Source organism: Canis aureus, chromosome 10, assembly GCF_053574225.1.
Source record: "Canis aureus isolate CA01 chromosome 10, VMU_Caureus_v.1.0, whole genome shotgun sequence".
Lineage (NCBI taxonomy): Eukaryota > Metazoa > Chordata > Mammalia > Carnivora > Canidae > Canis > Canis aureus.
Genome location: NC_135620.1, coordinates 18,400,904 through 18,416,242, shown reverse-complemented (window position 1 = coordinate 18,416,242; position 15,339 = coordinate 18,400,904). Strand labels below are relative to the sequence as shown.

The following is a 15,339-nucleotide window of genomic DNA, read 5'->3' as shown; positions in this document are numbered from 1 at the left end:
TGACAGTAGATCTCAATCTAAAAGGCCTGTTCTTGTTAATGACTCCCAAGATCTTCAGAGATGTCTAGGAAAAAAATCTTCTAAAACTCCTTCCTCTGTCTCCCCAGGGGATCTAAAGTCTTATATTTTACAATTTTTCAGAATAGACCATCTCCACATCAGATTAACTACAATGACAGCTGGGTTTCAAAATCTGATCTCACATTACTTAGAGAAAGCAGAAATCTAGGTAGAACGGAACCTGAAAATCTTTTTTTCCAGTGTGCTCAGGATGTTTTCTTTTCTTTTCTTTCTTTCTTTCTTTCTTTCTTTCTTTCTTTCTTTCTTTCTTTCTTTCTTTCTTTCTTTCTTTCTTTCTTTCTTTCGTGATCAAGAAGGCCTCAAGATATAGAACTACTTAGTTACCAAAGAGGCCAAGAAAGAGAAGGTAAATGAAGGCTTATAACAGAAATTAATCTGAATGGGTGGGTCATTCAAGCTCCAGGGAGGTGAAGACCCGATTTTGAAGGCTGTATAATAAACTGATACCTGCATTTGAATTCTCCACAGGCCATTTACTCCTTATATATACTGTAGTAAAGTACTTCTTGGCCTATGAAATAGATATCATAATACTGCTTTTATAGAATTACTCCATGTCACAGAAGAAAATTACTCAGCTGGGAATTCAAATTTAGATCTGTTTGACTCGAAAACCACTGATCCTGCCATGCTACCTCTGGAAAGTTCATATATAAAACACAATATTTCTGCCGCTACTGAACACCATGGGTATGTGTTAATATAGTGTGAAACTTTTGGACAGTGTAACTTTTGATAATAGGACAAGGAGTTGATCAGGGCTACATGCAGAACATAGTAAATTTTAATTCGCTTTTAAATTTCAAAGACTACCTTGTCCTATGTCACAAGGTGACAGGAAAAGCATTTGAGAGCTGGCTAATGGTTCTTCCATGGACAGATGTAAACCTGGTGATATGGTACCACATAGCAAACCTAAGGAAGTCTTATGGAACTCATTGAGAGCTGAACAGAAGAGAAGAAACATAAATTTCAGTTGCTTATAAAAAATCTAAACAGAGAGCATAGAATCTTTCTTCCTGAACAATCCCAGGTGTCCTAGATATTATAGCTCCATTGAAAACCTTCTTATCTTCCTAAGGAATCCAATCAAGATAAGAGGCTGCACCCACTATCAAAGAGCCAGTTTTCTCCTATGGTTTCTGCAGAAGCTACCTGGAATACCTGAAGTTCTACCTGGAATACTTGAAGTTCCACAGTCTCTCTGGTATGACCTTTAAATATCACACTTAAAGAAAAAAAACGTGTAAAGTGCAACTTTCCCCCCCTAACCCCAGGAACTTACTTTCATTGGAGATAACAGGAAAACAGCTAGGCAACCTGTTGTTCCACGCTGTCAAAGAAGATGAACATCTTAGGCTTTTTAAAGGGAGGCTACTGGAAGAGCAGTCTGAAGATAGCACCATACATTAGTAGCATTTTCTTGTTTGATGTTTCCTTGTTTCCTGACAAAAACTTCTTTTGGTAGGAGGTGGTGAGAGGTGGAGGGTAAGTGGGTATAGGGCTTAAAATAAATGGATAAAGGGCTTAACATGAGGCAAAAATAGGGAATTGTAGGAACAATTCTTTCCCTCTATTCACCTTTACTCTATGAGGTTATCTCCTATGTGGGCCTAGAAGAAGAAAGTCTGTCTCTTTATGAATATCTACCAATCAATAAATATAAATTATGGAACATACCAGCTTGTGCTGAGAGGAATACCATATATGAGTGTTTATTTAGCTTCCCATGATCAACTTATGGGAGAGGGTATAGGATACATCCATTTCGATGATAAATAAGTGGCAATATCTCTGGAATCATGAGGACTTCCCAATATTAAATAATGACAGCTTTTGTCTGGTTTTTCTTGAGGCATCAAAATATTAATATGATTATTAATATTCACATATCTGTGTTCCTCCTCTGGCATATAAACTCCTTGGGGATAGAGACAAGGTATCACCTGGCTTCTTATCTCCCTGGCTCAAACACTTAGGTGGCCTGCAGTGGTGTTCCACAAATGTTGGTTGATGTATTTGCAGTGTTTTAAGCTTTAGTGTATGCCTTGTGAAATTTAAGAAAGTAATCTCCATTCTAGGATTTGATGATGGGACTGGTTATAAAAGAGTATCGTTGGGAGCTATTTTGTGTTCTTGTTGGATGATGTGCTATATATAGCTTGAAGGTCACATTTTACATAAAAGTAAATATCTCAGTTGGCTACTATAAGTCATTCAGAGCAAGTTTGTTTATGTCCAATAAAATTGCACAATGCATGAAGCTACAGGAAACTCATATTCTATCTTCATTTTCCAGCTAAATTAGGCTCCAGGAAAGGAAATAGGCTTCTCTCTCACAGCCTGCCACTTCTAAACAACCTCAAAGGCCTATTCCCCATGGGTTATACTTTGGCAGAACACTGCTGTTAGCCTGTATATGGGGTCATGTGAAATACTGTGATCTGGATAGTCAGTGGTCCACTGTTTACTACTGGATACTACCTTTCTTATGGCTCCTGCATGGGAACAGAAATCCCCATGTTTGCTGCAATGGAAGAACAATGGGAATGATCGGGGCAATTGTGCTACACACAACTATTTAAACTCCTGTATATTTATTCAGTTCTGAACAATTACTAGTTCAATGCTAGATGCTTATTGTTGTCTGGATTTCCCTATTACACACCCAACCATTTAGAAGCACAGCTGGAAGTTTCCTTTTATATTGTGTCATTCTGTACCACTCACTTGCTAATAAAGATGGATACATTAAGCAACAATTTTGAGAAAGGTACAGCATTGGTTCATTTGATCATGAAGTATTTGTAATTATTTAGGAAGCCAGTATCAACTGCTGCCACCCATTCCTGTCTGTTGAGCTTTTGAATTTTCTATTATGTGAGCATGCCAAAGGCTTCTAGGGACCCACTACATAGCGATCAACTTTAAAGGTAAATACATAGAGAATTTTACAACATCGCCTTGAAAGCCATACAGGCATGTATCATTTTGCAGATGTATAAACCAAGACAGGAAGGGTCTATCTTCTAACTTCAAGAAGTTGCAGACCTGAAGTCACCTTGAGACTCTGGAGACTCAGGAAGATCAACTTTTCTGTCACACATTCTGATTGCGTCCATCTTCTTAAAGTCACTCGCTTTGTTTGATCTGTTTGACATGTCTCTTAAACACAGGTGCCTATCTAGGCAGACATAGGAGAAGTAAGGAAACTGTGCCAAATTCAAATGAGCACATTTTGAAAATATTGAAATTTGCTCCTTATATTGATGCTTTTTCATGGGGAAGCTAATAAAAATCATCGTAAAGATAGAGTGAGATTCTGGTCTTCTCTGGGAAGTGAAATAATGTATATAAGCCATTTTATCAAGTCTTAAACTTTTCTATTTATTTTGACCAGAAAAATAAAAAATAAAAGAAGCCATTTATCATTAGCTCAGTAAACTTAAGGTATCATTGTCTTTGCACCTTATAATTAAAACTTAAAAAACAAGCAAACAAATAAACAAACAAAAAACCCCAACCAAACCCTCTCTTTATTAGAAAGCACTCTTGGACTTTCTGGTGTCAGAAAATGACAGGGCTGCTTCTAATTCTTTCATGAACCAGCCATATAACGATGGACAAATTGTTTAACTTTACCACATGTATAGCTATTGAGATAGGGACCATTGAATACTAAGGGTACAGAAAACTACAAAGAAGACAGCAAATTAAAAAATTGCAAACAGGTTAAAAATAGAAAAAAGTGTTTCCTAATGTGACATATTCTTGAAGAACATATTTATCCATTATCTATGTGGTATGCCTCAAAATTTAATTGATTTCTTGTTTTTATTGATCTCCTGTTCTTAATTGGCAGCTGGGGAAAAATAGTGAACCTAAACTTGCCTACTGATAGTTACTATGTCCTTGCAGTTGAAAACAATCATATCTCTGCTCCAGGATTGAGGTCTTCTCACTTCTTTCTTCCATACTTGGCCATAGTGACTTCATACTTGTGTAGTCCTGCTGTCGTCACTGTTGTCCCACTGCTCTTTTGTGTCCTTTGCTGATTGTTATCTGCTGAATTACAGTTAGTTTCACCTGTTTTTCAGATATTGCAGTGGAACTGGACATTGGCCTGGAATTATACCCTGGTTCCTTCTCTAAATGTCAAAGCTGTCTTCTTGCCCTGACACTAGCCATCTTTGAGTTTCAGTTCTTTTTGCCCCTTTCTCCTCACCCCAGATGGGGCACAAGAGAACGGCTATATTTCCTTGACTAATATCTAAGACATGGGGAATCGGAAGTGCTCCTACTTCAGGCTAGTCAGCATGGAGTATCTTGGATGACAGACTCCTCAGACTGTATAGTAAAGCAGTGAACCTGACCCAGTCTAACAGGGTGTTTATACTACTGTCCATTGCTTTCTCCTAGGGGCTTGAACTTGTGTCTTCACAGACCTTTACTCTCTCTTCTCTTTGGCTTTTCCTCCTAGGGAGAGTAAAGTAAGAATTTTCTTTATGTCCCATCACCTAATCTCCTTTCCTTTTCTATGGTATAATCTTGAACGAGTTGTCCATGCTTGTGTTCTTAAAATATGCTATAGGATGAGTAATAATAGATTTCAATTCTTATTGGTAAAAAATCAGAAGTTTCATGTGATTCAACCTATGAAAAAATAAGGTTTTGAGAGTCTGAAAAAAATGACTCTTCCTCTTTAAAACCTGATTTTCAAAACTATTATCTTCTTGTGGAGCTTTAAAAATCTCAGTTTGAATGCCAAAGTTAAACAATTATTCTTTGTACTATACAGTTGCTACTCTGCACTATTCTAAGGAGTAAGTCTTAGTCTCAAGGTCTACACTTAATGGAAAAAGGAAATCTGAGGCGAAATAAAATAAAGTTACTAAGACTAGAAATTATATAAGGGTATTTCAAAACACTTTTCTACTACTACTATAAAAATTCAAATCAGAAACCATTATAACAGTTCTTAAGTTTTCCTTGAGCAAGTGGTATAATAGCACTAATGTATTTAGATTCTATCAGGGAGAAGTGATCTTAAAATTCATTTCTGATAAAAAAAAATTCATTTCTGATCTAATGTATTCCAAGTTTTTTTTTCTGTCTTGGGAAAGTGAAAGATGAGACAAGAATGATTGATAATATTATTTTATGAGTAATATTCCTTTATACTCCTATAAAAATTCCAATTTGGAAAAACATCTTCATATAAACTTTATTTCATTTAGTTCTTAGTTGAAACCCTTAGACATTTAAGTTTCTAAGGCAAAACCTGATCTGGCCCAAGTCAAGGAGCTCTCAAATTACATTACCAAGGGAAATGGCTTAGCTTAGAGTTTAGTATGTTTTAAATGTTTCCCTCTTTAAAATAATCATCTGTCCTAAGAAAGAGTCATAGTTTGCTATTCTAGAGATGAACAAGCAATGAGATGTGTATAATCAGTGTCTGTCTAAGATGAAGCATCAGACAGCATGACTTCTTCAGAAGAAAAAATGATGGCATTAAGCCACTCCGAATTTTGATCATAGTCTTAGTACCAACTCTGAGTAGACAATAAGCACCTATATTCCTTCACAAATATACTTCCTACTTATTACAATCTGGCTGCCATATCTGCAGAATTTATACACTGTTGCTCTTGTGTCTAGAAAAGCAGAATCCTGTGCGCTACTGAATAAGATATCTAGAGGGTCACTTCTTATTGACTCAGTTGGTTACAAAGGGGATAAGGATTAGTATAGGTTGCCTAGGTTGTACCATTTTAGAGAAGAGTCATCACGATTCCAAAGGTTTTTGGAGACTTTTTTTTTTTCGTATTGTGCCTACAAGTTTTAGCTACTAGTGGTATGCTTAATGGAAACTCAGATCCTCTTGCAGTAAAAATGAGGTTAAATATTTAATTACTTGAAATAACTGGTTAAAATAGAGCCAATTTAAAGTAAAAATTTGAAATAGTTGTTAGATTAACATCTAATTCTTTTAAGAAAGAAATTATTGAAAGATTTTGTGGTGAATTTTAAAATACTGTGGTACTGACACTAAATTATACTAGCCAAAAAACTGTAATATACAAAAATGGTTTCAATGTAAATTACTTGAGACAAATTTAATATTAAAATCTATGGTTTTAAGATAGATGAAACACCTCAATTTGTTCTTAGAAAATTTTTAAAAATGTGCCCCTTTATAAATGAATTATTTATTTGTGTTGCTTTAAAAGGATTAAAATGCTAACTTATGAGTTAGTTTAACATTGTTCATTGGTATGATGCCTCTTATAAGCAGCAAGTCAGGCATTTTCAAATTTGAAGAAAGAGTGACACAGACACACACAAAGCCAGTGGAAGGATTTCTCAGTGGTAAAATGTATGATTTTTTTTTTCACAAAACCACAATGAGATAACATTCCATACCTATTAGGATGGGCTACTATGAAACAAAAGAGAAACCCCCCCCCAAAAAAAATCCCAGAAAATACCAAATGTCGACAAGGATATGGAGAATTGAACAGTTGCATGTTGTTGGTAGGAATGTAAGATGGAGCAGAAGCAGCAGAAAACAGTGTAGCAATTCCTCAACAAACAAAAAATTAAATTACCATATGATCCAGAAATTGCACTTTTAGTTGTATACCCCCCAAAAATATTAAAGGAAAAACTCAACAAAAATTTGTACACCAATGGTTACAGCAGCCTTACTCAAAATAGCCAAAACATGGAAACAAGCCTAATGTCTGTGGACAGATGAATGGCTGAACAAGTGTGGTATATGCATGTGATGGACCATTATTCAGCCTTAAAAAGGAAGGAAATACTGACATGCTCCAACATGGATAAACTTTGAAGACATTGTGCTTAGAAAAATAGGCCAGTCACAAAAGGACAAATAGTGAATGGATCCACTTATAGGATGTACCTAGAAGAGTCACATTTATTGAAATAGAAAATAGAATAGTGGGTACTAAGGGCCAGGGGAAGGGAGGGAGCGATTTGTGGGCACAGAGTTTCAATGTGGGATGAAGGAAAAGTTCTGGAGATGGCTGGTGATAATGCTGGTTACCCAACAATGCAAATGTATGTAATGCCACCAAATTTTACTCACAAAAATGATTTTAATGGCAAATCTTATATTGCAGAAATTTTACCACAATTAAAAACATTTGAATGTTGGTCATATAAATCTAGCTTAGCCTTCACAATATCATTACTTTCTGACTGCACTTAGATTTGCCCTCAGATTTGAGCACTATCCCTATTGGTTACTGGCATAAATTACCTAAGTCCTCAATTTTGTCTTGCATCAAATGAAGGAAAGGAATTGGGTAATCTCTGGCTCTCCTTGAGCTGTTATTATCACCAAAGATGATTAAACGGAAAATATGAAGCCATTACTCTATTTAAAATTGACTGTATTTTGGCTTTACTTTTTTTTGCATTCCAGGTGTCTTAGGAAAGCATTTCAGATTGTGACTTTATTTTTCTTTGTCAGTTATACTTTTTGATGGCCATAAGTATGCCGTTTTGCTAAACTTCATTAATATCTTGGCAGATATCTTAAATGTAAAATATTGATAGAAAACAGCAATTTTCATCACACAAATATAAATCTTCATCATATAAATTTAACATTGAAAGCATAGAGTCTCCATTATCATTACCAGCTAATGAAAGAAAATCAAGAATATTGTTTTTTTAAAAAAAAAAAAGAATATTGTTTTTACTTAACAAAATACAAAATTCCCTTCTACTTTCTAAATTAAAATTCATTATGGTATGATGAAAACAACACAAGTAAAAGGAATAGTGATTTATGTAATTTTGAATATTTTCCCAAGTGCTACATAAAATTGCATATCTCCCAATTGTATGTACAGAGAAATTGAAACATAAATGATACAACTTATAGGTTAATAAGAGAGAAGGAATCTATAAGTGGTTTCCATGTTAAGCTAGATTGGTTGGATCCTTTGTGTCCTGAGATAGCCTTATTCTGAGTAAGTATATCAGTCAGGATAACCTTGATTAGTTTACAGGAACAAATAAACCTGGAAATGTCAATACTTAAAATATAAAAACTTATTTTTCACTCATGCAAAATCTGTTGCAAGTAGTTCTCCAGGCAGCTCTTTTTTAGCAGAGTCTCAGGGATCTGGGCAGGATGTTTGTGTCTTGGGGCACCACCGTGTCATCAAGAGCCTTCCAATTTGCCCAGGCAGAGAACTAGACAGCTGGGTGGGGGAAGAGCAAGGTCATTTCATTGTCTCAGCCTGAGATGTGATCTATGTTACTTAAATTCAAAATCACATGCCACTACCCAACTGCATAGATCCTGGGAAAGGTGGGTGACAGGTACACATTCAGAGAACAAGAAATGTCTCTGCCAAGTTGGGGTTCTTCGGTCTGAGCTCTTCTGAGTGGTATAAACTGACCATGTCCTGAATGCAAAAATAATTGTATGAGTTTTCTGTTGCTGCCTAAAAAACTGCCACAAACAGCAGCTTTTTTTTTTTTTAGTAGTCCAAAGTTTAATGAAGATATTTATATATTCTCAAAATGTCTTCCTAAATTGCCTCTTTTTTTTTAAATTTATTTTTTATTGGTGTTCAATTTACTAACATACAGAATAACCCCCAGTGCCCATCACCCATTCACTCCCACCCCCCGCCCTCCTCCCCTTCTACCACCCCTAGTTCGTTTCCCAGAGTTAGCAGTCTTTACGTTCTGTCTCCCTTTCTGATATTTCCCACACATTTCTTCTCCCTTCCCTTATATTCCCCTTCACTATTATTTATATTCCCCAAATGAATGAGAACATATAATGTTTGTCCTTCTCCGACTGACTTACTTCACTCAGCATAATACCCTCCAGTTCCATCCACGTTGAAGCAAATGGTGGGTATTTGTCATTTCTAATAGCTGAGTAATATTCCATTGTATACATAAACCACATCTTCTTTATCCACTCATCTTTCGTTGGACACCGAGGCTCCTTCCACAGTTTGGCTATTGTGGCCATTGCTGCTATAAACATCGGGGTGCAGGTGTCCCGGCGTTTCATTGCATTTGTATCTTTGGGGTAAATCCCCAACAGTGCAATTGCTGGGTCGTAGGGCAGGTCTATTTTTAACTGTTTGAGGAACCTCCACACAGTGTTCCAGAGTGGCTGCACCAGTTCACATTCCCACCAACAGTGTATGAGGGTTCCCTTTTCTCCGCATCCTCTCCAACATTTGTGGTTTCCTGCCTTGTTAATTTTCCCCATTCTCACTGGTGTGAGGTGGTATCTCATTGTGGTTTTGATTTGTATTTCCCTCATGGCAAGTGATGCGGAGCATTTTCTCATATGCATGTTGGCCATGTCTATGTCTTCCTCTGTGAGATTTCTCTTCATGTCTTTTGCCCATTTCATGATTGGATTGTTTGTTTCTTTGGTGTTGAGTTTAATAAGTTCTTTATAGATCTTGGAAACTAGCCCTTTATCTGATATGTCATTTGCAAATATCTTCTCCCATTCCAAACAGCAGCTTAAACACAGATTTACTCTCTTTCAGTCCTGGAGGTCAGAAGACTAACATAGGTCCCATCAAGTTAAACCATCATGGTGATGGCTATGCTCTGTCCCTTCTTGGAAGCTAGAGAATCCATTTCTCACCTTTTCTATTTTCCAGAGGCTATCCACATATCTTGGTTCCTGATTCTTATTCTCTATCTTCAGTGTCATTAATGTTACATCTCTCCGATTCTTCTTCATGATCACATTTCCCTCTGACCAGAGCCAGGCAAGGTGCTGTGTTTTTAAGGAATCGTGTCCTCAGGGCCCACCTGGATCATCCAGGATAGTCCCCCACATCTCAACATCCTTAATATTAATCAAATCTGCAAAGTCTCTTTTGCCATGTAAAGTAAAATATCCACAGGTTCCAGGGTTTAGGATTAGAGTATCATGGGTAGGTGGTGGGGGGATGAGTCATTATTTATCACAGCCACTTTTTGTGATGATGAAATTCACTTATTTAAGTTTAATGTTCATTACTGGTTGCCATTTTAGAACAGTTTTCAGTAGAAGTTTCCATTTCCTTGGATTTTATTTCTTTTAAAAAGTATTGGTTTAAATTAGTCCTGTAAGATAAGACTTAAGACCAAGTTTTGATCATGTCTATTTGCAGTGTACAGCTATTTTATCTTTGTTCCTGTTAATGCTACTATCATTAGTAAAACCAGTTTAACCTTGTTTGGGTAATTTCCCCTTTTCTGCCCTCAGGCTCTGTAACTTGGCTGCCACTGACCATGCTGAAGACCCCAGTGGTGCCCACATAAACCAAGCATACCCATCAAAAAGTTTATATTATCCAATCATAATGGTTTACTTAAAAAAAATTCCCCCAAGAGAATGAATTGCAAGGCTTAGGTGACACTGCTCTAGACAAGGAGTTCTGGTCCAACTGGGGTTGCTAAGTATATACACTCCAAGTGTGAAGCTCCTTGTGTGTCCACCTCAGTCCAGCAGGTGGGGAGTGAACCCCCTGTAGAGGAAAGCAGGGTTGGAAGACAGACAGAGTTCTGGATCCCTCTGACATTATCCAAGCATCTGGATCTAGCCACACTTGTAATTTTTATTACCAAAGTCTTCACTTGCTCTTTTTTGTTTAAACAAGTTTAATTTGGGTTCCTGACACTTGCAACCACCTGTGTCTTGACTGATGAGCCAATAAAGTTGAACAGAGTTAGTCAAGTTAAAGTCACATGTTCCAGAACAACTTCAGGTAAGTAACAATTTTGACTCACGCACTTAAAATAATCACTGAAGCACTACGGTACTTCATTGGCATTGCCAGCCCAGAATAACCAATGTCATCATTTATAATTCTTTCTGCAATGTCACATAAACCCAGAAAATTGTCTAGAGCTGTACAGCAGGCAGCAATCTGTGTGGGTATTTACTTCTCTCCTTATAGTTATGCGGCATGTTGAATGCTCTATTGATGACCAGTCCAACAACAGATGCATCACTTGGCTTTCATTACCAAGTATGATATATGTTCCACAAATGCATAGAGATAGGAGTCATTTGGAAATGGGGTAATGATCAAGTAATCAATGCTTATGAGAGTCATTTGAAGAGCATTTAATAAACTATTTGAATGAAGGGAGGAAGTTTTTTTAAACAAGTATATTGTCGGTGTCAGGACTCAGATTCAAGAATGGAAAATATTGTTTTATAGCTTCCTGCTGTTGCTGGATTTTTTAGTTATTGTTAAAAGGAAGATTCATATCCGTCAACAATTATTCTCTTGTATATACAATTTATTCACCATATTTGAGATCTCCATAGTCTGAAGTTCAAAAGATCTTATTAAAATAGCAGAATACAATATATAGTACTTATGTACATACATATTTTTATGATTAAAGTATATTTATTTAGAAAGAGCTAGTATGAAAAATAATATTTTGTTGAGACAATAAGATTATGAGTTAATTTTATCTTAAAATGATGTTAGTATTATTAATGAAATTGTTAAGTACTATATTTTTGGTGGAGATAACAATAATCAACTTATATATGTAAGAATTCTTATCTATTAAATATGCTCTGGTTGTTTGGATGTATGTAACAATTTCATGGGTCATTGATTTAAAGTGGACTATCGTTAACTTTCAAGCAGTGTTGCCCTTCTCTTACTCCTATGATATTTTTCCCTGACCTCTGTTTCCTAAGGGTCAGAATGAATGTGGTCTTGGGCAAACTATCCCAAGTTTGCCTCTTAAATTCCCTAACAACTCTGAGCAATTGTAGAAGAAGTGACATACAGATAGTTTGTATTGATTCTCTTGTTCCAGCCATTAAACAAGGGTAAGGCTCTGGAAATCAGTTCTTAGACAGCTTCCTGACAGCAGGTACCAACCTGCTTTTCCCAAGTCCAAAGAGGATAAATGTAGCTGTCTCCCCTATGTTTCTAACTTACTTAATTTTCTGAACTGAAGTAAACTAGGCAAAAGAGGTTTTCAGAAACATCTCTTAGACTTATCAGAGGCTCATCACAAAACCTAGACGGCTCTCAACCATTAGTTGAAAATAAAAATTCCTGTATGGGCCAGTGAGGTAAATGTGAGTGGGGACAGGGGGGGCAGTGAGGATTATAGTGAACTGTGGAACACATACCCTAAAAGGAGGCTACACACTCCTCTAGCCATTCCTCACTGTGCGTGAAAGTAGCCCCAGTGTGTGGAAAAACACAAAAATCTGAGAATTGCTTGGAAGCTTATTAAACATGTGGCTTCCAGTCCCATCCTAGATATTCTAATTTAATGGTCTGGGGTAAGCCCAGGATTCTGCATTTATGTCTCTCATCTGAAGAAATTTTGATGCAGAGGATCCCAGATCCTTCTTTGAAAAACACTCTTGACAGATACAGAGTGAACAACTGACTAGAACTTTTTCAGGTTTAACTGGTAGCTAGTGAAGGAGATCAGAACACACTACCCCAAAATATGCTGCTTTGACATGTTGGTTATTTGGAGCTGAGGGAAGCTGAGAAACAGCAGATGCAGGAAGGGCTTTGTCTCCTCCCCCTTACTCTGTCAGAGCAGAGCATAAATTTCCCACGAGAAAGGTGGGAAAATCCTTGTACCGTCCTTATCACTGGAAATGGAGAGTTAATGCTGAGCTGAACCCATCCAAACAAACCTTACTAAATGATCCTAATCCTTCATTACTTTTCCCTATATATTTACCTTTCCACAAGTGACTGCTTCTAAAAATTCAAACCCTTTGTTCTTTGTCTTCTGTGCATCCCCCCGCCCCCCCTTTGGTTAAAAGGGTGTCTCAGCTCTCATGACTAACTGTGTCTCTGAGGTTTTCACTTATTTCCTACGAAGCCCCTTGTCGTGTAAACATATTAACATCAAATACATTTGTATGTTTCTCTTCTGTTCATCTGTCTTGTTCCAGTTTAATTTATAGGCTCCAATTACAAAACCAAGATGGTAGAGGAATAGCTTTTCCTTTCCTACACTATACACTAGTCTTCACCTTGTTGAAGCATGAACAGTCAGCTCCTTGACCACTTTGCCTAAACCATTTGAGACCATTGTTTATCTGTGGTGCAGCCCTAGGCCTGCAACTCCCTATGTAAGATGTGCATGGGCAAGAAAGCCAGGGAAAATCAAGTTTTATTTATTTTTGCTGGACTAAGGCTGGGGATGGTGCCTGGTTCTGTTGCCTACTTGTGACTTTGGCCTTGGTTCAGGAATGTACTCCAAGGACCTTTATAAAAAGAATAGCTTGAAGAAAGTTCATACGTTTCATCCTGCTTATTACCGATACTCTCATCTATCCCCTCACTCCACTTGGCACATTTCCGGGTTGAGAACACAAGGTTGGCTCAGTGTTCCTCTGACTCTCTGGTCATTGACTGACTAGCCCTGTAGGTAGACTGCTTACTTTGGACACTGGGGAGTTGATTTGACAAAGCTTACAGATATGACAAGTAGGAAATGATCGAGAATAGAGCATAATTCACAGGCCAAAACAGAAAGCGTATCATCCAGTCTATAATCAGGAAGGGACCAAGTTAAAAGAGGATTGAGAATTTTGCAATAACTTCAGGGTGGTGAGGTTTGAGATGAACCATCAAAACTGTGTGTGATGGGGATAGATAAAAGGTGAAAAGGGCCTGATTTAGAGAATGGAGGAAGATTCTTGGATGCCATGCTCTTCCCTTAGGCTTTCTTCAAAGCTGGTGTAGAAAGAAACTTCTCTTCCATAGTCATTTAATCATTTTTGGTTTTATTTTTAATTGTGCTGTTTTTCATACCTAAACTAATATCTCTGATTTCTCAATTAATTTTCAGACCGTTTATGTTTGTTTGCTTTTCTAATCAATCTAATTCAGTAGAGACATCAATATAGTTTTATAAGGTGTCTGGCACCTCACATATATATTTTTCTCATCAGCAAAAACTTTTACTAATCATTCATAAAAATGCAAATGAGACACAGGTTTGGCACCAACCTCCTAGGCCCTTCTCCTTTGGCCTAGGTCTATCCAGGAGAACTGCCAATCACTGATGATTGCGCCTACCATTTCAGTTTTTTTCTTTTTTTTAATTTCCCTTCTTTGCCTTTTATTTTCCTGTTTTTATTGAAGTTCTATTTGCCAACATATAGTATAACACCCAGTGCTCATGCCATCAAGTGCCCTTCTTAGTGCCCATCACCCAGTTACCCCACCCACCTCCCCTTAAGCAATCCTTTGTTCGTTTCCTAGAGTTAGGAGTCTCTCATGGTTTGTCTCCCTCATTTCAGTGTTTAGAATGATAGATTTTTGCCATTTGGAATGAAACAATTTACATGCCATTACCTAGCAATGCTATAATTTAACAAAACAGTTTTAATTTCTTGAGAAATAGTTCAGTGAAACAACATGGTATGAGTTTCACTTCATGAAAGCAAGGAATGTATCTTTTTTGTTTGCTCCAAGTAGATGTTTGGTTTTATTTTGTGAAATAAAATTGATGATAATTGTGTCTCCTTGTTTAGATTAATTCATAATACTGCTTTAAAAATAACCTGTACAAGACTTAAACATATTTTTACCCAAATTATATGTTGTCCAGGAAAAAAAAATTTATCCTGAATCCAGAAGTTCAAGTTTTTTTTCCTCAAATCAGTCTTTTTGTACAAGAGACTTCAGCTGTTTAGTAAGACTTGGTTCACACAGCAGTATCATCTTTTATATAATATACTGCTTTAATAAGAAATTATTTGAAAGAAAATCCAGTTAAGTAAAAGAGTTTTCTCTGCCTCTCTTACTCAGTAACTAAGCCTATAGGAAGCCAAGCAATTATGTCCATAAGGTCATAACTCAGGATCCTTATCAATTTATCTGAGGCATAGGTGCTCTTGTGAGAATGTTTTACAATATTTATTGTGATTTTCTTAAAAAAAATAATGTAATGTGATTTTCTCTTTTGTCTTCCTGAATCCAACATCCTTTGTACTCATCCACTCTAAGTATTCTCCAGCCTGAGGATAAATTGGACTTTGTTTCAAGGAAAATACCAGCAGACTATACTCAGCTTTTGACCTTCAAAATTGGGTTATGCAGCAAGACATGTGTGGCTGACCGTATTTTCCAAAGATGGTCACGGCATTATGTCCCATCTCACATAGTCTTCTGAAGTGTGAACTGGCTATTCCATGAAGAGGTAGAATCTAATTTCCCTTCCCTTGAAACTGGACCAGTC

General features: G+C 36.8%; 1 protein-coding gene and 1 long non-coding RNA gene across 12 annotated transcripts in view; one reads left to right on the top strand and one right to left on the bottom strand.

Annotated features, from left to right (window-relative positions):
* The window catches only part of LOC144322039 (uncharacterized), a 45,311-nt gene extending 43,762 nt beyond the window's left edge, over window positions 1-1,549 (top strand). Inside the window, exon 3 of the long non-coding RNA XR_013387603.1 lies at window positions 1,163-1,549. This is a non-coding gene — a long non-coding RNA (uncharacterized LOC144322039). The remainder of the gene's footprint in view (window positions 1-1,162) is intronic.
* Window positions 1-15,339, bottom strand: part of CCDC192 (coiled-coil domain containing 192) — a 217,183-nt gene that overhangs the window by 22,134 nt on the left and 179,710 nt on the right. For 8 of the 11 annotated variants that reach the window (XM_077911512.1, XM_077911517.1, XM_077911516.1 and 5 more), the window contains one exon: window positions 1,367-1,414. The exons of the other annotated variants lie outside the window; for them this stretch is intronic. In XM_077911512.1, coding sequence (XP_077767638.1) covers window positions 1,367-1,414 — 48 coding nt within the window. The remainder of the gene's footprint in view (window positions 1-1,366; window positions 1,415-15,339) is intronic. 11 annotated transcript variants of the gene reach the window in all.